Source organism: Nomascus leucogenys, chromosome 5 (genome assembly GCF_006542625.1).
Source record: "Nomascus leucogenys isolate Asia chromosome 5, Asia_NLE_v1, whole genome shotgun sequence".
NCBI lineage: Eukaryota > Metazoa > Chordata > Mammalia > Primates > Hylobatidae > Nomascus > Nomascus leucogenys.
Window position 1 is genome coordinate 37,510,890 of NC_044385.1, and position 20,377 is coordinate 37,531,266.

Genomic DNA, 20,377 nt, shown 5'->3' on the forward strand with positions numbered 1-20,377 from the left:
ATGGCAGGGGTCCCCAACCCCTGGGCTGTGGATGGATACTAGTCTGTGGCCAGTTAGGAACTGGGCTGCAGAGCAGGAGATGAGTGGCAGCCAAGCATTACCACCTGAGCTCTGCCTCCTGTTAGATCAGCAGTGGCATTAGATTCTTACACAAGTGGGAACTCCATTGTGAACTGTGCATGTGAGGAATCTAGGTTGCATGCTCCTTATGAGAATTTGATGCCTGATTGAGATTGATCTGAAGTGGAACAGTTTCATCCCAAAACCATCCCCACCTTTCCACCCCCACCCTGCTCCATGGAAAAACTATCTTCCACAAAACCAGTCCCTGGTGCCAAAAAAGGTTGGGGACTGCTGCCTTATGGGATTAGGCTAAAGTTACCTCTGTGGGGCTTTGGTTGGTACCACACCCTTGCTTACCTTCCTTCCTTTCCTCACCACACTCTGTACTAATGTGCAGTTTTTCCTGGGAAAACTTCCTAATAGATTACGTTCATATCAGTCTCAGTTTCCAGGAAATCTGACTTGGGATGGTTTTTAAACTAGATGTTAATGGCCCTGAATGACTCCTTAGAGAGAGGCAGCCCTGTTGATCTACTCACTAATTCAAGTCATAACCATTGTGTATGAGCCATTATAAATTTTTGGGTCCCTTTGCTACAGTAGTTAGCCTACCCTAACTAATACATTATAAAAAGCCATTAAGCAGAAGACTGACTTGATATCTTTTATATTTTAAAGTGAATATATGGCCCTCTTATGGAAAATGAATTAGAGGGGCCAAAACCAAAATGAGGAGGCCCATGAAAATATTCTTGTGAAAGTATAGGAGACAATTGATGTGGCTTCTCAGACTTAGGTGGAGGGAGTTGAGTATGGGCATTCCAGGACACATTTTGGGTGGAAAGGAGAAAACTTGATAACGGATTGGATGTGGGGATGGAAGAGTGGAAGGAATTCAGCTTGACTCTTTGGTTCTGGATTGGCGACTAAACAGCCTCCACACAACGTACAGATAGATCACCTTGTTATCTAGGTACTTGATTAGAAAACAAACCTGTAGTACTATCTTGGTTCCTGTCACATAATTTCTCTTGCCTTTTTTAAAGGAAAGAGAAAAGGAACCACTTGTGAATCAGCTGTTACCAACTGAGCACTCAGCCATGACCGTGGTTCTTCACCAGGGCTTCCTCTCACCTGGGTTTAATAAGCTCCCTTTTTACCAAATCCACAGCATGCAACTGGCACTTAAAGAGAGACCTGCCCTGATGAGGTGTTATTGGGGCCAGGATTTAAAAACTGCAGGTGAAACAGAGCTCTTCCATTCTGGGAGAGCAAGCCTCACATCAGATCTTCAGGGTAGTGCAAGGTTGATTAACACAAAGGAAGGTCCCTGCTCGCAAGGAAGCAACCAGCTGCAATCATGAGTCACAACACCCTTCCCCGCAAAGCTTAATACATGTAGAAAGTTAAATATGTGGTATGAATAACATCAAAAGACCAAAGATACTTCAAAGCTTAATTTCAGTGTCTACAATTCCCCACCCCCCAATGGAGACCATCATATGTACATTCGGGTCTTCATTTCTTACTGGCCATCCCACCCTCCTTGCCTTCCCTAGGGAGTCTCCACAGCCCACACTGCCCCCCACACCAACCCCACTAAGCCCCGATTCTGTTAACTATGTCTTTTTAGTTCCTGTATTTCTGATGCTTTGATGTCTGGGGCCTTGCTGTTACTGCAGACTGCTACTCCGTTCCCAGGCTTAGCTAATTCCTAGAGACAGTAACAAACTCTCCTAGGAGGCTCACCTTTCAAATGCTAACCAATCTCTCTAGAATCCATACCCCCAACCACCTCCTTTATCTACTGTAACCCATTTATCCACTTGCCCCTATCACCTGAGCCAGGAACCAGACAATGGGGACAGCTTCTATTCCCCAGAGCCTGCTAAATTATCTAAACCAGCCAAACTGCCTCATCTGTTCCTTCCCACAGACACCACAATAAAGGCTCTTGCTCAGGGTCCTGCCTTCCCTCTACCTCCTGAGCAATCCTGGTGCCTTGAGTGTGCAGCCCCCACAAGGCATGGCACCTTGTCTTGGGGTCTGTGAGTGTAACAAGCTATCTTTTCAATGGGAGTCATCTCCTGATCTGTTGGCCTTGCCATACCAAAATAATAACAAAACCTATATTTGAAAATACTTGCCCCCCCCTCTCAGAGCCTTCTGTTCCATCCCCAGTCCCCCACATTCTTTTTCAGCCTACAGGAGTTTGACATCTGAGACTTTGGCCTCTCCCCAAGTCCTTGCACCTGGAGCCAGGAAGAGGCAGTGTGGCCCAGTAGTGAAGAGTACAGGGCCTGGCCCACCTAGAAAAGATTTCCTCACCATTTTCTGTCCCATCTTTCTCTTCTTTCTATAGGGATAACACAAGTACCCATCTTAATAATTTATTGTCAAGGTTGAATAAAACAATAAATATGAAGTGCTTACAGAAGTGCTGGGCACATGGGAAGATTTCAATAACTATTAGTTATCAATATTATCCATTATTGTTAGGAAGCAAAGAGGAACAGTGCTAGCCAAACTAGCAAAAAATATATAAAATTTTACCTATTGCTTCACCAGTGCTTTCCACACACATAGAATAAGGGGTGGGCAGCAGGGAGGAATGATTGCATATTCATAAGCATCTCCAACCAAATTAATTGATAGGGCACGATAGTAATAAAGGGAATTAATTTCCATTTTAATAACTTCACATGCTACATGTTAAGTATAGGTCCATATTACCAGTGGTCACCCAATTCCCCTTTGCATCTGTTCCATGTTGATTATGATGTTAGGAAAGCAAAAGTTAAATCCCTTTTTAAGGAAGAAAAAAAATCTAATTTAATAACATTGCAATCCTGTTGAAAGCATGATTAAATCTTAATAAGAGTGAAGGATGTTGTGTTTCATGTCTATCCCTCTTGAAGCCCTGGCAACTTGTTCAGGGATATAGACGGGGTTGTCAAAGGACTTCACAGCCCAACCCTGGTCTCATCTGCCGGCATCCAAGACACAGCAGAAACTCTGATGGTGCTGACACTTCTATTTTCACTTTTCTCATCCTGGTGTTTTTTCTCATTAAAGCAGTTTGATTCTGTAATTTCTACCAGTACAGATAAAAATAAAATGACTCCCAACTTTTATTTTGACCTTATAAAACTGTGTAATTGGTTCAGAACCTTCAGGCTAAATGAGTTTCCTGTAGATTGAGAACATTGGACAGGGGAATCATAGAGTTAAAAATATATCACATGTCTAAATAGAATTAGCTCATAATATTCTATTTGAATGTACAGAAACTGAAGTCTAATGTCAATCTCATGAAAGCTTAGTTTCTGATGTATTCATATTTTTTCTTTTCAAAATAAACATAACAGCACAAAGTGCAACAAAAGGCATCCACCTCAATTCTCTCTTCTTTTCCTGAATCTCACAACTCTCAGAGAGTCCTAATTAACTACAGAATCATGTCCAACCTCCTAAAGGTTGCACCTGGGACCCCGGGGATTGGCTCTTGCCGAATTCCCCGACCTCACCTGTTCCAACTTCATCAGACCTATGCATCAACCCCTGGATACATTACAATTCCCTAAACAGCCACACTGGTCTCTAGCTCTGCATCTTTGCAAGTGCGTTGCTGCCTATCTGAAACATACTCTCCTAATAATCTTTTTTCCAAACCCCACTCCTTCTTAAGAGTTAGTTCCAGTGTCTCCTCATCTGTGAAGGCTTTAATGTCTTCTTATTGAGCAGGCCCAGGAACCCAGTCCCTCTGAGCTCTCACATAATCTTATGCAAGCCTGCATATTACAGTTGTCAAATTATTGCGCTATATTGCAACGATTGGCTTACTTGTCTCTCATCTCTTCTAGGCTGAGATTATTGACGCTGGAGCCACATCTTTTCATCTCTATGTTTCTGGAAATAGCATCTAGAAAAACACTTGGAATATACTAGGACCTCAGCATATGACTGTGGGCTGTCTCATAAGAGCCAGACTTATATAGTGTGTGTTGTGTTTCAGGCACAACTCTGAACATTAATGTCTATATACTCTCATTTAAAAACTCTAACACCCAGGATCCTCTTATTACCACCCCTGTGTTACAGCTGCAGAACCTAGAACATTGTAGGGTAGAGTAACCTGCCTAAGCTCATACAGCTAACAAGTGTCAAGAGTATACAGTGGAGATTCCAGGTCAGTCTGGCTGCAGAGTGCAGGTCCTTAAACACTACCCCACACCACCCTCAAAGAAGGGCCTCCTTGACAATGCCTTGGGCTTGGCAGCTCAAATTCCTCTAGCAAGCTAGAATTGGCATTGGCTTCCTGTGTGCTCTAGACTATGAAGGATTAGGAGGCTGCATCAGGACTGGCTGAGAAAGAATGCTTTGATCAACTAGCCACTCCCAGAGTCGGAGCCACAAAATAGTACCAATCCCTGATTGCTGGGTGATAGGCCATGCATACCTGCTAAGAAAGGGGTTGTCCCCCACACCAATCTCCCAGTTTAAGTGTCTGCATGGTTTGGACTTTGGATGATTCGTAAATAGTAGAAGCCACAAATATCCATCCTTATCTGCCAAGTCTCTTCCTTATTAAACGTCTCTGGCCAGGTCAGCTCCATTCTGGGAATAATTTCGCTTATTAACCTAGAGCCCTGTCTCAGGTGGCTGGCTGTTAGGTTAAAGAGCAAAGGAAATGAATAAAAGCACATAGCCGTGCACAAAGAGGATCTGGCTTATTTAATGTACTTACTTCTGACAAACCCACGACTGGATTTCTTATCTGTGGAAGCGAGTTTCTACTGGACCTTCTGAAGCAGGTATGATTTATTTATTTTTTATTTTTTTTATTTTTTGAGACAGAGTCTCGCTCTGTCTCCCAGGCTGGAGTGCAGTGGCGCAATCTCGGCTCACTGCAAGCTCCGCCTCCCGGGTTCACGCCATTCTCCTGCCTCAGCCTCTCCGAGTAGCTGGGACTACAGGCGCCCGCCACCACGCCCGGCTAATTTTTTGTATTTTTAGTAGAGAGGGGGTTTCACTATGGTCTCGATCTCCTGACCTCGTGATCCGCCCGCCTCGGCCTCCCAAAGTGCTGGGATTACAAGTGTGAGCCACCGCGCCCGGCCTTGAAGCAGGTATGATTTAAAGACAATCTTTTAATGGTAACATATTTAATAAATAGAGGCTTTAAAACTGTTTAGTTTTACTTCTCTTTTTGAACCTACAACTCTTAGGATATTCAACAAACATTTATTTGATATCTACTGTGTATCAGATGCTGTTAGACACTAGGAACATAGCAATGAATAAAATTAACAACAACAAACCCCCAGAGCTGCCAGTTATTAAGTTTCTACTAATGCCAGCCTTCCAAGCAGGTTGTACACACCCAAAACTACAAATACTAAGCGATAGTTCCATACTGGCAATATGTGCATGGCGCATTGAAAACACAAAGGAAAAGGAGGGAGGTGGGGGCAGGGTGAAATCCCCTTAGGAAGAAATTGATATTGCTTGGGACAGAAGTTGGGAAAGGATACTCTGGGGGGAACAGCATGTGCAAAGACTATTCGCATGGAAGCATAAAATAGCAGTCAGTTCTTCAACACATCTGAAACTCAGAGTTCAAGGCAGGGAGTACTGAAAGACTTAGGAAGGTGCAAAGATATTAGAGGAGCTTAGATCTTGAAGGCAAGGGGCTCCACAGACAGATTTTAAGTGAGGCAGAGGGGAGGCATTATAATAATCAGATTTGCATTTCAAAATGAGCCATCCATTTACTACACTGTGGGGTGATGGATTGGAGCCAGGAGAAGCTAGAGGTAAAGATTCTAAGAGCAAAGGTGTTGCATGCTAATAGCTGAAATGTAGTGTGTAACATCAGTAGAAAAGTTTATCCATCAAATTCAGCACAAAGGAGTGTATAAAGGAAACACATGCAGATCAAATGTCCTGACAGTATATTCCAGAAGTAATGAATCACCAAAATGTTAATGTGTAGCCGCTGTGCTGCTCTTTCCAAACTGTTAACACAAGGTAGTAAGAAGACAGATAAGAGAGCAAAATTCTCTGTCCCTTTTGAGCTGACCTTGTTAGTGACATTTGCTCCATCTATGTGCTAATTTCTTTATCAACATGAAAGGTACATCACAGAGCCTACACAAACGGGTCAAGTGATACAATTTCATATTAGAAAATGAATGCCTTTAGGTACTATAAAAAACAATTTGGGTAATATATTTCTTTCACTTCTAGTAGAATTTCAAGTTTAAAAAAACATTAGAGTTGGCAGAAACTTCAGAGACAGTATAGCCCAAACCCTTCAATATATGGATTGATACCTTTACCTCTTCTATTTCGACTGCTTGTAGTGCTTTTCCAATCTGATCCGTCTGACAAAACTCTCTTCACCCATGACCCATGATGTCCTCACGGTCACTCCTACTCTAAAGCCTTCCGTGAATCTCACAAAATTAATACTCACTTCCTCTTTGGAGCTCTGGGAGTAGTAGTTAATGTCTGGATTTTCTTTTCTCATCTATAAAATGAGATCACTATTGTGCCATGAAATGAATACTGGACAGAGTCAAACAGAGAGGATAATCACAACCCACCCCCCTTTTTTTTTTTTTTTTTTAAGACAGAGTCTTGCTCTGTCACCCAGGCTCAAGTGCAGTGGCACGATCTTGGTTCACTGCAACCTCCGCCTCCCAGGTTCAAGCGATTCTCCTGCCTCAGCCTCCCGAGTAGCTGGGATTATAGGCACGCGCCACTACGCTTGGCCAATTTTTGTATTCTTAGTAGAGACGGGGTTTCACCATGTTGGCCAGGCTAGTCTTGAACTCTTGACCTCGTGATCCGCCCACCTTGGCCTCCCAAAGTGCTGGTATTACAGACGTGAGCCCCTGCGCTCGCCACAACTTACCTACTTTATAGCATTGTAGATCTGCCAATTACCTGCATGTTTAATCTCAGATCCCTTCTGTCCTTCTTTGAAAAATTTGCAGGAAACATTTCCTTAGCTTCCTTCTTTTTGAGTTTCTGAGTATGTATTACTAATTTGAGGCTGTGGGAAGTTGGAGACCAGGAGGAGGGAAGAGGGACAGGGTATTTTTACCCTTGGCTTTCCTGGTTTGGGATTGTATCTCCAGAAATGGTAGCATCTCCTCCAGGGCTCCTCTGTGCTTCTAGCTTCTGAAGGTGACCCTGGTCTCTGGGATTTGGTGGTACTGCCTTTTTTCCCTATTCCTCTAGCCTAGGGGTTACAATGGCTTCCTCCTATTGCTGCTCTCTGGCTTGTCTCAATATCCTTTTTTCACTTCTTAGCTCTTCTATCTTGTATGCAACCATCTCCTTTATTGAATCTTCCCCATTTGAAATACCTAGACAGATTTCTGTTTTCTGAGTGTCTCCTGTTATATTAGACAAAGAGAAAAGGAGAGGAGAAAGAACTAATATAATTATTGACAATGTACTGCATATCAGGCTTTTACTCTGGGTGTTAAATTCATAATTTCACTATAGCATAGCGGTTAAGGTTGCAAAGATTGTCAGAGAGACCAGACTTCAGATCCCAGTTCTGACACGTACTAACTCAGTCTTACCCTGTTTCTACATCTGTCAATTAGGGATAAGAGTAATATTTACATGTAGAGTTCGGAGGATTCAGAATCATACGTATAAAAGCACTTATTACAGAACCCGACACATAGTACTCAATGTTAGTTATTAATAACAAATATATATAATAATCTGAACAAACCTATAAGGCTGGTATTATTAATATTCCTCATGACATGTGAGAAAACCACGATTCATAGAAATGAAGTAATATGCCCAAGGTCACATAGCTAATAGAGGGATGCTAGGATTAGAACTCTGACTAGAAAATTTGTTTTTTTCTACTATACAGAATGGGCTTACAGATGAAAACATACAATTGGAATCTATATAAATATTATAGTTTATGAATATAAAGCTTAAATTATCTGGCTCCCTAATTAATTGCATTGTTGTTAGGAGCAGAATTTGAGAGGATCCTGAATCCCGACAAAGCCTATCCTGCAGGCCGGCCGACAGCACTGCAAGGACAGCAGGTTGGTCAGGGCTGGCAGCGGGAAGCACTTGCCACTGGGAGGCCACACCCCCACTCTGACGGGTCCGGGTCCGTTGGCAGGGGCTGTGGAGTGGGCCTCACCTACTCATTACTGCCATACTGAGGGGGTAAGGGCTAATGGACTGCTGGTCCCGGGGGACGGTCTGTAGCTCCGCGCAGCTCTCTCCACAGCATCCAGGCCTGAACCTGTGACCCCAACTCCGTGAGCAGGGCCATTACCCACCCTTGAGACTGCCGGCATTAAGATCCTCTTATTACTGGCCATGCAGATTGTTCCCGGCGATAACGAGGTGGCAAGACAAGAAACCATCCTGGGGGAACTTCTGAGAGCCAAGCCTTCGACAGTAGATGAATTCCTAACCTGCCGTTTTAAAAACCATCTCTCCAAATTGCCAGGAATAGTTTTTTCCAGGAAAGCTTTGACCCTTCTCTTTATCCTTCTTTTTAGACTATGTGCTGAAAGAGGTAGAATTCCATACTCACTCACCCCTTTCTTCCCTTGCATCTTTGTTTTCATCTCCATCTTTCTCTTGCCTCCTTTCTCTCCCTTTTTCTGTCTTTTCCCTTTTTCCCCTTTGTTCCTTCTCTTTTTCCCCTTTATTCTCCTATCCCTTCACACAGCATAGAGAAGCAAGCTTTGGAACAAAATACATTTATGGGTCCAAATTGCAGCTCTGCTTCCTGGTAATTAGGGATTTGGGCAAGATTATCAATTTTTTTTTTTGGAGCCTCTGTTATTTATCTGAAAACGGAGACTAAAATTTTCAGGGTCTTAAGGTTATTCAATGACCTTATTTATAGAAAGAGACCTGTTAAGGTATATGGGCACATAACTGGCACAGAATAAATGCAGGTACCTTCCTGTATTCAGCAAAGCTTTATTGAGTTGAGTCCATGTTATATGTAAAGTCCTGTGGTAGATACCGGGAGACAGAATAAGTTTTGGTTTCTTCTGTTAACTAAGTTTTCCATTTTGATACTGAAGAAAAGCCAGGGAATTTTAGATTTTCTTAAACTAAATAAAGATAAATATTTTTCCTAGTGTATATCAAATATTCAATTGGCTATAACTAACTTCTTTTCTCAAAGCCAAGCAAACTGAGGCAAAGGACATCACGGCAATTAAAATGTTCATATCGTCCAAATCACTTACTTGGGTGACGTCTTGTCCCTCCCATAGAACACGTTTACAGAAAGAAGAGTTTCTTTTTTTATTGTCGATTTTATTTTCTGTTGATTTTTTTTTCCGAAGGTAGGATTATGAACTACTTTAAGGCCCTCTGAAACTAGGAAGGATGTGAGTAAAGTACAATGTCACATCATTATTTTTATTTGCATTTTTTAAATTACTAATGAGGTTGAACACATTTCCACATTAGTTTCAAGGTACTCTGCTAGAACTTGTTTTATGATTTTAATTGGTTACTGTCCATCTGGTATCTTCTCTACTATGCCATGAGCTTCCAGAGAACAGAGCCTGAGCAGCACTTGTCTTTGTATCCTTTGTGTGGTGCAGTAAACAAAGCATCTCACACAGACTGGATGCTGTAGAACAGAGCTCCTGCCATGTGCCAGCCACTGGTGCTGGGGATAGAGGGATGGGAGCTCTCAGAGGTACACTCTAAGTCCAGGGATACCTATAATTTCTGGGCCACTCACTGAGTGGAGAAGAACTGATTTAGTCTGAAACTGAAGTTCAAAGCCCAGCTCTGCCACTTACTGGTTGTGCGACCTTGGGCAAAGTTGCTTCATCTCTTTGAGCCTCAATTTCTTTAGCTGTAAAATAAGGACAAGCTCCAAGATACCTCCAAATTCTTATCATGACATGATATTGCTATAATATATACATAGCCTGAAAATGAGATTCAAACTTTAGTTACTTTGGAAATTCTGTTTTATTATGCCATGGATTGTGTCAAGCAGTTTCACCCAAAAGAAATATAGCATGGGCTATGAATGCAAGCCACATATGTCACCTTAAATTTGCCACTTAGCCACATTTAAGTAAAAAAACAGGTGAAATGAATTTTAATAATATATTTTCTTTAATCCAATATATCCAAGTTGTTATCTTTCAACATATCCAAACTGTTATCATTTCAACAAGTGGCACTAGCCACATTTCAGGTGCCCAGTAGCCACGTGTGGTTGGACAGTGTGGTGTGAAGTGTGGCACCAGGGAGGTGGGCCTTCGCTGCTGCTGCTGCCCTCTGGTGGATGTACAGGTGAGTGGCCTCTCACAAATGAGGATTGTGGGTGCAATGAAGCCACCAGCCCATGTGTCCTACTAACCTTTATCATAGCCCCTTCACTCCTCTCATTGAAAGCGTAGATACTAATTTGGATTTTTTTTAACCCATTCGCTTGTTTATGGTTGAAGAGCCACCTCTGATTCACTAGTCAAAGTAATCACATTCAATCACAGCAGAGTAGAATAAATGAAAGATCTTCATGCAATTCCATACATGTGAGAAATATGGGCGCTTCTACTGACACTCTCTCAGGCCAGGAACTTAACTAGATCATCTCTCTGCCTGAGTTGAAAGTCCAGTCAACAACTGTTTACCTGGCATCCAAGAAAAAGGAAACATAAATAACCTGAACTATTTTTTTAAGGCATTTTTATTCAGCGTCACGATCAGACTATTACATTTAGCAATCAACAGCATGGGTGCAAAAAAAAATCTACATTAAAACCCTGTGTTGGAATGCTTTACACTTTCCACAGAACAGAAACTAAAATAAACTGTTATACAATTAGTCACAAATATAGTCCTCGAGTTTTTTGCCCATACACATCAGTATTTGTCTAAAACATGTCTTCGTTGTAGCAGCTAGGCCCTGCCACCACTGTGCTTGGCTGAGTTCACAAACCTGTTATAACCTGTAGCTTCCCTGTCTCTTCTGTGGCTCTCCTCTCCTGCTAAGCTTTGTTTCCTAATTAAAATCTTCTGCTACTGGCATAGCTACTGCTGCTACTGGAACCGCCATAGCCACCTTGGTTTCGTGGTTTGGCAAAGTATTGGCCTCCACTGCCACAGGGGCCAGAGCTTTTGCCTCCAAAATTTCCTCCCTTCATGGGTCCAACATTTGAAAACTGATTGTTGTAATTGCCCAAATCATTGTAGCTTCCACCACCTCCAAAATTGCTTCCACTACCACCGCCAAAGCTGCCTCTGCCTCCGTTGTTATAGCTGTCACAGCTGCCACTCCCGCCATAGCCACTGCCCTGGTTTCCATAACCCTGTCCCCCACTTCCATAGCCTCTGTTTCCTCCAGAGTAACCAGGGCCACCTCCTCCATAACCACCATAATTACCAAACCCATTATAACCATCCCCACTGCTACCATATCCACCAACACCATGGCTGCCACCAAAGCCACCATGACCACTAAAGTTTCCTCCACAACCAAAGTTGTCATTCCCACCAAAACCACCTCCATGACCGCCACCAAAGTTTCCAGAACCACTTCACCTCTTTGGCTGGATGAAGCACTAGCCATCTCTTGCTTTGACAGGGCTTTCCTAACTTCACAGTTGTGGCCATTCACAGTATGGTATTTCTGAATGACAGTCTTATCCACGGAGCCATGGTCGTCAAAGGTTACAAAGGCAAAGCGCCCTCCCCCGCTTTTTTTTTTTTTTTTTGCCACTGCCTTGGTCAGTCATGATTTCAATCACTTCCATTTTTCCAAACTGTTGAAAATAATCTCTTAGGTGCTGTTCTTCAGTGTCTTCTTTAATGCCACCAACAAATACCTTTTTCACAGTTAAGTGGGCACCTGGTCTTTGAGAATCATCTGTTGAGACAGCTCTCTTTGGTTCCACAACTCTTTCCTCCACCTTGTGTGGCCTTGCATTCATGGCTGCATCCACCTCTTCCACAGTGGCATATGTGACAAACCCAAAGCCCCTGGTGCGCTTGGTGTTTGGATATCTCACGACCACACAGTCCCTGAGCGTTCCCCATTGCTCAAAATGGCTTCTCAGGCTCTCATCAGTTGTTTTAAAGCTCAACCCTCCAATGAAGAGCTTCCGCAGCTGTTCGGGCTCTTTAGGAGACTGACTTAGGACGGCAGGGAGAAGAGAGACTTTAATGATGCTTCTTTGGCGGCATCCATGGGCAGAAAGGAGCAAGCTGACGAACGTATCTTAACCTGAACTATTTTTGCACTTCTTTCCTATAATAATTATGCGCAGAGTCATCCAGCAACCACATTGAAAGGTTCTGTAGGGCCTTCTGCATCACTGGAGAAGGAATTGATTGTGTCTAGTAAATTAAAATTCTTTCCAAATTAGAACCAAGTATATGACATAGGTTGTGACCTCCTACTAAGTAGAATATTTGATTAGCTGGAGAAAATTATTTTGGAATAGAAAACAGAGCATGGATTTTGGATCCAGACTTAGATTTGACTCTTAACTATGTTATTTGCTATATGACCTTGAGTTTGAAATTTAGTCTCTTTAGATTTTAGTTTTCTTATCTGAAAAACAGAAATGATATCTCACATTGTGGGATATTCTTAGTATTACATGATCACTATTTATTCAATAGATACTTATTGAGCCCGTATTATATGCCAGGCACACATGCACACGCACACACACACACACACAGCAGTGAACAAATAGAATCCACCTCTCCTCATGGGGCTTTTAGCCTGGTAGGGAAAGAAATTATTTTGAAAAAACCGTTAGTGTTTGAAAAGGGGACATGCAGGAAACCATGAAGGCATGAAGTTGGGAACCTTATGGAGTCTCAGGCAGGGCACTCTAAAGAAGTGATATTAAATGGCGGCCATAACAATGAGTAGAGATCATCTAGATAGAGGGTTGTATGGAGAAGTGTAGAGGGTGTATAAGGCAGTATTCTAGGCAAACAGAATAGCATGTGCAAAGGCCCTGAGTTAAAAGAGAACATAGATCAGTTGAGCATCTGAAAGTAATTCAGTCCAGAACAGAAAGAAAAAGCAATGAGGCTGAAATTTATTGGGCCAGATACAGCAGGCTCTTGTGAGCCTATAAGAGTTTGGTACTATGATCAAAGAGGATGGAGCTATTGGAAGATATTAAACAGGGGAGTAATATTATCATATATCTTTTTAAATTATTTCTGGCTGTGCAGTAAGACAGGTAATCAGTTACAGTGGGGAGAACAAAGTGTAGGTTACAGCAGAAATAAAGGTGAAATATGATGGGATTTTGGACTAGACATGTGGTAGTGTGATGAAGAGAAGAATTAATCATTACTCTAAGGAATATTTAGATTGAATAAGAGAATTAACCACAATGCTTTATTTTTATGATTTGGACAATGGCACATGGCTGATAGATTTTGCCTTGCTGAGCTTTTCCTAAGTATCCATAGTTCATTCAGCAAATATTACTGATGCTCTACTATATGCTACATGTTCTACGTGTGGGAAATACTGTGATGTCTTACTCCATTTTGCGTTGCTATAAAGGACTATTTGAGTCTGGGTAATTTATAAAGAGAAGAGATTTTTTTATATATATACTTTAAGTTCTAGGGTACATGTGCACAACGTGCAGGTTTGATCCATATGTATACATGTGCCATGTTGGTTTGCTGCACCCGTGAACTCATCATTTACATTAGGTATTTCTCCTAATGCTATCCCTCCCCCAGCCCCCCACCCCCAACCAGCCCTGATGTATGATGTTCCCTGCCCTGTGTCCAAGTGATCTCATTGTTCAATTCTGACCTATGAGTGAGAACATGCGGTGTTTGGTTTTTTGTCCTTGTGATAGTTTGCTCAGAATGATGGTTTCCAACTTCAACCATGTCCCTGCAAAGGACATGAACTCATCCTTTTCTATGGCTGCATAGTATTCCATGGTGTATATGTGCCATATTTTCTTAATCCTGTCTATCATTGATGGACATTTGGGTTGGTTCCAAGTCTTTGCTATTGTCTATTGCAATAAACATACATGTGCATGTGTCTTTATAGTAGCATGATTTATAACCTTTTGGGTATATACCCAGTAATGGGATTGCTGGTTCAAATGGTAATTCCAGTTCTAAATCCTTGAGGATTCACCACAATGTCTTCCACAATGGTTGAACCAATTTACACTCCCACCATCAGTGTAAAAGGCTTCCTATTTCTCCACATCCTCTCCAGCATTTGTTGTTTCCTGACTTTTTAATGATTGCCATTCTAACTGGCGTGAGATGGTATCTCATTGTGGTTTTGATTTGCATTTCTCTGATGGCCAGTGATGATGAGCATTTTTTCATGTGTCTGTTGGCTGCATAGATGTCTTCTTTTGAGAAGTGTCTGTTCATATCCTTTGTCCACTTTTTGATGGGGTTGTTTGTTTTTTTCTTGTAAATTTGTTGAAGTTCTTTGTAGATTCTGGATATTAGCCTTTTGTCAGATGGGTAGATTGCAAAAATTTTCTCCCATTCTGTAGGTTGCCTGTTCATTCTGATGGTAGTATCTTTTGCCGTGCAGAAGCTCTTTAGCTTAATTAGATCTCATTTATCAATTTTGGCTTTTGTTGCCATTGCTTTTGGTGTTTTAGTCCTGAAGTTCTTGCCCATGCCTATTGCAATACCTGAATGGTATTGCCTAGGTTTTCTTCTAGAGTTTTTATGGTTTTAGTTCTAACATTTAAGTCTTTAATCCATCTTGAATTAATTTTTGTATAAGGTGTAAGGAAGGGATCCAGTTTCAGCTTTCTACATATGGCTAGCCAGTTTTCCCAGCACCATTTATTAAATAGGGAATCCTTTCCCCATTTCTTGTTTTCATCAGGTTTGTCAAAGATCAGATGGTTGTAGATGGGTGGTGTCATTTTTGAGGCCTCTGTTCTGTTCCATTAGTCTACATATCTGTTTTGGTACCAGTACCATGCTATTTCCCTACTGCAGCCTTGTAGTATAGTTTAAAGTCAGGTAACGTGATGCCTCCAGCTTTGTTCTTTTTGCTTAGGATTGTCTTGGCAATACGGGCTCTTTTTTGGTTCCATATGAACTTTAAAGTAGTTTTTTTTCCCAATTCTGTGAAGAAAGTCACTGGTAGCTTGATGCGGATGGCATTCAATCTATAAATCACCTTGGGCAGTATGGCCATTTTCATGATACTGATTCTTCCTATCCATAAGCATGGAATGTTCTTCCATTTGTTCATGTCCTCTTTTATTTCGTGGAGCAGTGGTTTGTAGTTCTCCTTGAAGAGGTCCTTCACATCCCTTGTAAGTTGGATTCCTAGGTATTTTATTCTCTTTGTAGCATTTGTGAATGGGAGTTCACTCATGATTTGGCTCTCTGTTTGTCAAAGAGAAGAGATTTATTAGGCTTACAATTCTGCAGTTTGTACAAGAAACATAGTGCCAACATCTGCTTTAGTGATGGCCTTAGGCTGCTTCCACTCATTACGGAAGGCAAACAAGTGCTAGCTTGTAGAGGTCACATGGTGAAAGAAAAAGCAAGCGTGAAAGTGGGGAGCTGCCAGGCTTTTTTAAACAATCAGCATTCATGGGAACTAATAGAGTAAGAACTTACTCACTTCCAAAACATGGCTTAATCTATTCATGAAAGATCCACCCCCATGACCCAAACATCTCTCATTACCCAATTCTAAAGCTGCTTTCACATATTCAGCTATCTTTATAACAAAACCACACTCTTGGTTCCAGTTTTCTTTTTCTATTTTGTGTTGCTATGAAGGAATACCTGAGGCTGGATAATTTGTAAAGAGAAAAGGTTCATTTGGCTCACAATTCTGATGTCTGGAAAGGTTCAATACTGGGCATCTGGTGGTCTCAGGCTGCTTCCACTCATGGCAGAAAGTAGAAGGTGAGGGAGAGCCCATGTGTGCAGAGAGGGCATGGGGAAAGAGGAAACAAGGGGCTGGGGAGTGCCAGCCTTTTTTTCAACAACCAACTCTCGAAGGAACTTTAGAGCAAAACCTCACTCACCCCTGAGGAAGGACATTACTCTATTTATGAGGAATCTGCCCCCATCACTCAAACACCTTCCATTAGGCCCCAACTCCAACACTGGGTATCAAATTTCAACATGAAGTTTGGAGGGGACAAATATCTAAACCATAGCAGATGGTAAATGAAAATAGACCAAAATTCCAGCTGTCTTGGAAATACAGTAAAGATAATATACGAAAGTAGGTGCCACATGGTAGGTAACAAAAAATATGGATTCACTTCCTTCTTCCCTTTCCTAGTTATGGCAGAGAGACCCAATTTGTATATTTACATTTAAATAACTCTGTGAAATTAGTCTGCAAGCTAAATCAATGCCATACTACCAGACAAAAGTTTGGGATTCCCATGGTGTCAACCATACTTGCTGTTGATCTCTGTTTGGATCTCACTTCCTGTCCTCTCACCTAATCCATGGTCCCACCTTGTTGCTTGCTAGCTATTTTCACTTGTATGCTATACTGAAGGGAAGAACAAGAGGGAAGAAGTTCGCAAGGAAGAATAACACTAGAACTAGGGCTTTCTTTTTGTTGAACACATACTGGGCATCAGCACTTCTTTGCATCACAATTCTAGGAGTATGGCATTATCATCCCTGTTTCACAGATAAAGACGCTAAGTCTTAGAGTTTCCTGGGATGAGAAGTTGCTTCTGTCTGAATAATTAGCAATCAATTTTAGCTGCCTTTCTCCTTCCATTTCTCTGCCAAGAGGAGATAACAGAATAACTCCTATATCTATAATTTTAAAATTCTCATGGCTTAAAGACGCTACCAGTGCAAAAATTTCTTTCCACTCCTCCATCTTTATTTCATAACCTCATACCATTCATTTTTGGTCCAGGTTTCTTCCTTTAGCTCCATAAGGCATCTCAGATTCTGTGTTTCAGCCAACAGACATGCATGGGGACACCAGACACTCTATTTAAAAGCATGGACCACTACATTAACAAGAAGTATTTACATGCTATGGGTTGAGAAACCTGCATCTCCTAACTGCAATGAATGAAGGGCTGCCTGCAATACTGCTGGTTACAGCTAGACATAAAACCCATTATCAGCTCATTGGCTGTTTGGACATAAAACTGCTTGGTCTCACAAAGATATTTCCTCACCATGGGGATAAGTTTAATAAGAACTATAGATGATAGTAAAAAGCACATTTATTTCCTATTTCCTACAGAAAGTCTTTATTGCATATAGGATAAATAACAGGCCACTGTGAGTTACTGGTCTGTAATTCCACTTAGGAGGTTTGGGGCATGAAACACAGTGGGGAGAAATTGCTGTTTTAAAAACGAGGCCTGGGAGTTGGAGGCCCAGGAGAGGAGGAAGATGGGATTCTGTGTGAAAAGATGACAACCCGCTGTCAAGCAATGGTCCAGCACAGCCACATTCGTGAAGGCATGGGCAGCCTTTCTACTCAGCAGCAGGTGGCCTGAGGCAAAATTACTAAGCAATACAAATATTATCTTGCCTCATACTTAATGATTTTCAAAGCTATACCATAACCCATCTTTTCACTGGACCCTTAAAACACCACTGGATATAAGCAAAATGAGGACTCTTATCCCCATTTTACAGATGGGAGAGCAATGTTCACGTGGGACAGCCAGGATTTCAGAATATGCTGTAGTATCATGCAGAACACAGAACTTCAAAGATCACAGGATCTGCAGATCTGGCTCCTGTTACCTCTCTGATCTTATCACACTCAGTTCCTAGCATGTACATCCTTGATTATTCTCAGATGCTCCAGGCATGCTGTGGCTTATAGCCTTTGTACCTGACCTTCCTTCTACCTGAAGCTCTCATCCCCCGGGTATCAGAATGGTGTCCTCCCTCATCTCCATTTAGATCTGTGCTCACATATCACCTTCGTTCTACTCTATTTCCATTTGCAACCCCACCCCTGGTACTCCCTCTTTCCCTTTTCTGCTTTGTTTTTATCCATAGCACTTAATCATCTTCTGACAGTCAGTATATTTTCTTTATTTGTTTACTATCTACTTTTCCTATCAGAATGTAAGCTCCTTGAAGGCAGAGAATTTTGTTTGCTTTGTTTACCACTATACATTTGACCAGTGATGGACATATGCTAGATGCTCAGCAAATACATGTTGAATAGATTAATGTACGCATAAATCTATATTAGTACTATAGGGAATGAGGGTGAGCAGTCACAGGCCTTCAAGAAAGGGTCTCACTCTGTCACCCAGGCTGGAGCGCAGTGGCATCATCTCGGCTCACTGCAACCTCTGTCTTCTGGGCTCAAGTGATCCTCCTGCCTCAGCCTCCCAAGTAACTGGAAACGCAGGCATGTGCCATCATGCCGAGTTATTATTATTATTATTATTATTATTATTATTATTATTTGTATTTGTATTTTTTGTATAGACAGGGTCTCCCTATGTTGCCCAGGCTGGTCTCAAACTCTTGGGCTCAAGCAATCCGCCTGCCTCGGCCTCACACAGTGCTAAAATTCCAGGTGTGAGCCACCGTGCCTGGCCTCATATGCATTCTTAACGTTGGGTTATATCACCCTTCTCATCACAACCTAACTTCCCCATTTTCTGGCTCTCAGGCTCTGCCTTCTCATCAATGCCCCAGTGCAAGCTGTCTTCTGTCTGATCCTCCAGATCCATGCTTCAGGCTTCCTCACTCAGCCCAGGGCCCCCAGATGCTATCCATGTGGACTACACCATGGGCTCTCTTGTTCTCTTTTGTCCTCCGGTTGAGGTAGGCCAACAGGGTCTTGACAAGAGACCAAGTTCGTGTATTCACTCCGTTGGCTTCCTCCCTGTGTAGTCACCTTGGGATGGCTTCGTTTCTCAACCAAAAGTCACTGCTCTGCTCAAGGTGGCTTCTTCACAGGACTTCCTAGTCTTGGTTACAGTACCTGCTCCCTCACCCACACCGTCCATGTCTAGGGGTGGTAGCAGCCCTGCACACTGCTCTATCTCGTACGTTTTCCCTATACTCTGCTCACTTAAACAATCCCTCTATTAAACCCTCTTTGAATTACTCTAATCCAGTGTACCTTCTATTTTCTACTAGGACCCTAATTGATGACACACTTTGTAAACTCTGATTTCCCCCTCTAGCCTCACTCAACCTGATTCTCCCTCTTTCAAAGGGATTATGCATATTACATGTGTAAAGCGCCTACCACAGTTCTTAATATATTGTAAGTGCTCAAGAATGTTTATTATTTTTTTCATTATGAATCCCTTCATAATCTGATTCCTGTCTTCTTTTCACCTTTATTCATTTCTACTCCCCTTGGCCACCCCCATTGTACTGGGTTGAATAGCATCCCCTTAAAATTCATATCTACCCAGAAACTCAGAACATAACCTTATTTGGAAGCAGGATTCTTGCAAATGTATTTAGTTAAAATGAGGCCATACTGGATTAGGGTGAATCTAATCCTATTGAATTTGACCAATAGGGTCTAGACCAATAGGACAAATTAGAAACCACCCTAATCCAATAACTGTTGTCTTTATAAGAAGAGAAAACCGAGACACGCACATAAGTAGAATAGCCATGTAAAGACAGGGGCAGAAACTGGAGCACTACAGCTGCAAGCCAAGGAATGCTGAGGACTGCTAGCAACTGCTAGAAGATAGAGAGAGGCAAGGAAGGATTCTTCCCTAGAATCTTCAGAGAGAGCATAGCTTCGCCAACACCTTGGTTTTGGACTTCTAGCCTCTAGAAACTGCAAGAGAATAAATTTCTGTCGTCTTAAGCTACCCCAGTTTGTGGTACTTTGTCATGGCAGCTTTAGGGAATACATACACCCACCAACTCCACATTGAGTGCCCACAATCAACACGGTCTTTCTCACCTCCAGGTCCTTGCGTAAGCTGCCTAGGAGCATCCTCTCACCTGTTTTCCACTTGACCACCTCCTGCTTGCCATTCCTCCCATTGTGCCACCTTATCTTGAGACCTTCCCTGACCATCCAAGTCTAGCTTAGAGAAGCCTCTCTTCTGAGTTGCACAACACTCTGTCTTTTTGCCATCACAACACCTATTACATTGCACAACAGTTGCAACACTGTTATGTGACTGGTTGTAACACCGTTTATTGCACTGTAGGATTTGTGAGAACAATCCTCTCCATCTTATAATCCGATCTGTCTTATTCTTAGTTGTATTATGGGTGCCTGGTATGTGTTAATGCTGACTAGTACTCATTAATTGCTTACTACATACTCAGTACCATT

General features: G+C 42.1%; 2 protein-coding genes across 2 annotated transcripts in view; both read right to left on the reverse strand.

Annotated features, from left to right (window-relative positions):
* The window catches only part of DAB1 (DAB adaptor protein 1), a 1,266,417-nt gene that overhangs the window by 1,061,185 nt on the left and 184,855 nt on the right, over nucleotides 1-20,377 (reverse strand). The window lies entirely within an intron of this gene.
* Nucleotides 10,793-20,377, reverse strand: part of LOC115835046 (heterogeneous nuclear ribonucleoprotein A1-like) — a 48,405-nt gene continuing 38,820 nt past the window's right edge. Inside the window, 3 exon segments of the mRNA XM_030812443.1 lie at nucleotides 10,793-11,647; nucleotides 11,650-11,791; nucleotides 11,793-12,325. Coding sequence (XP_030668303.1) covers nucleotides 11,115-11,647; nucleotides 11,650-11,791; nucleotides 11,793-12,325 — 1,208 coding nt within the window. The 3' untranslated portion in view covers nucleotides 10,793-11,114.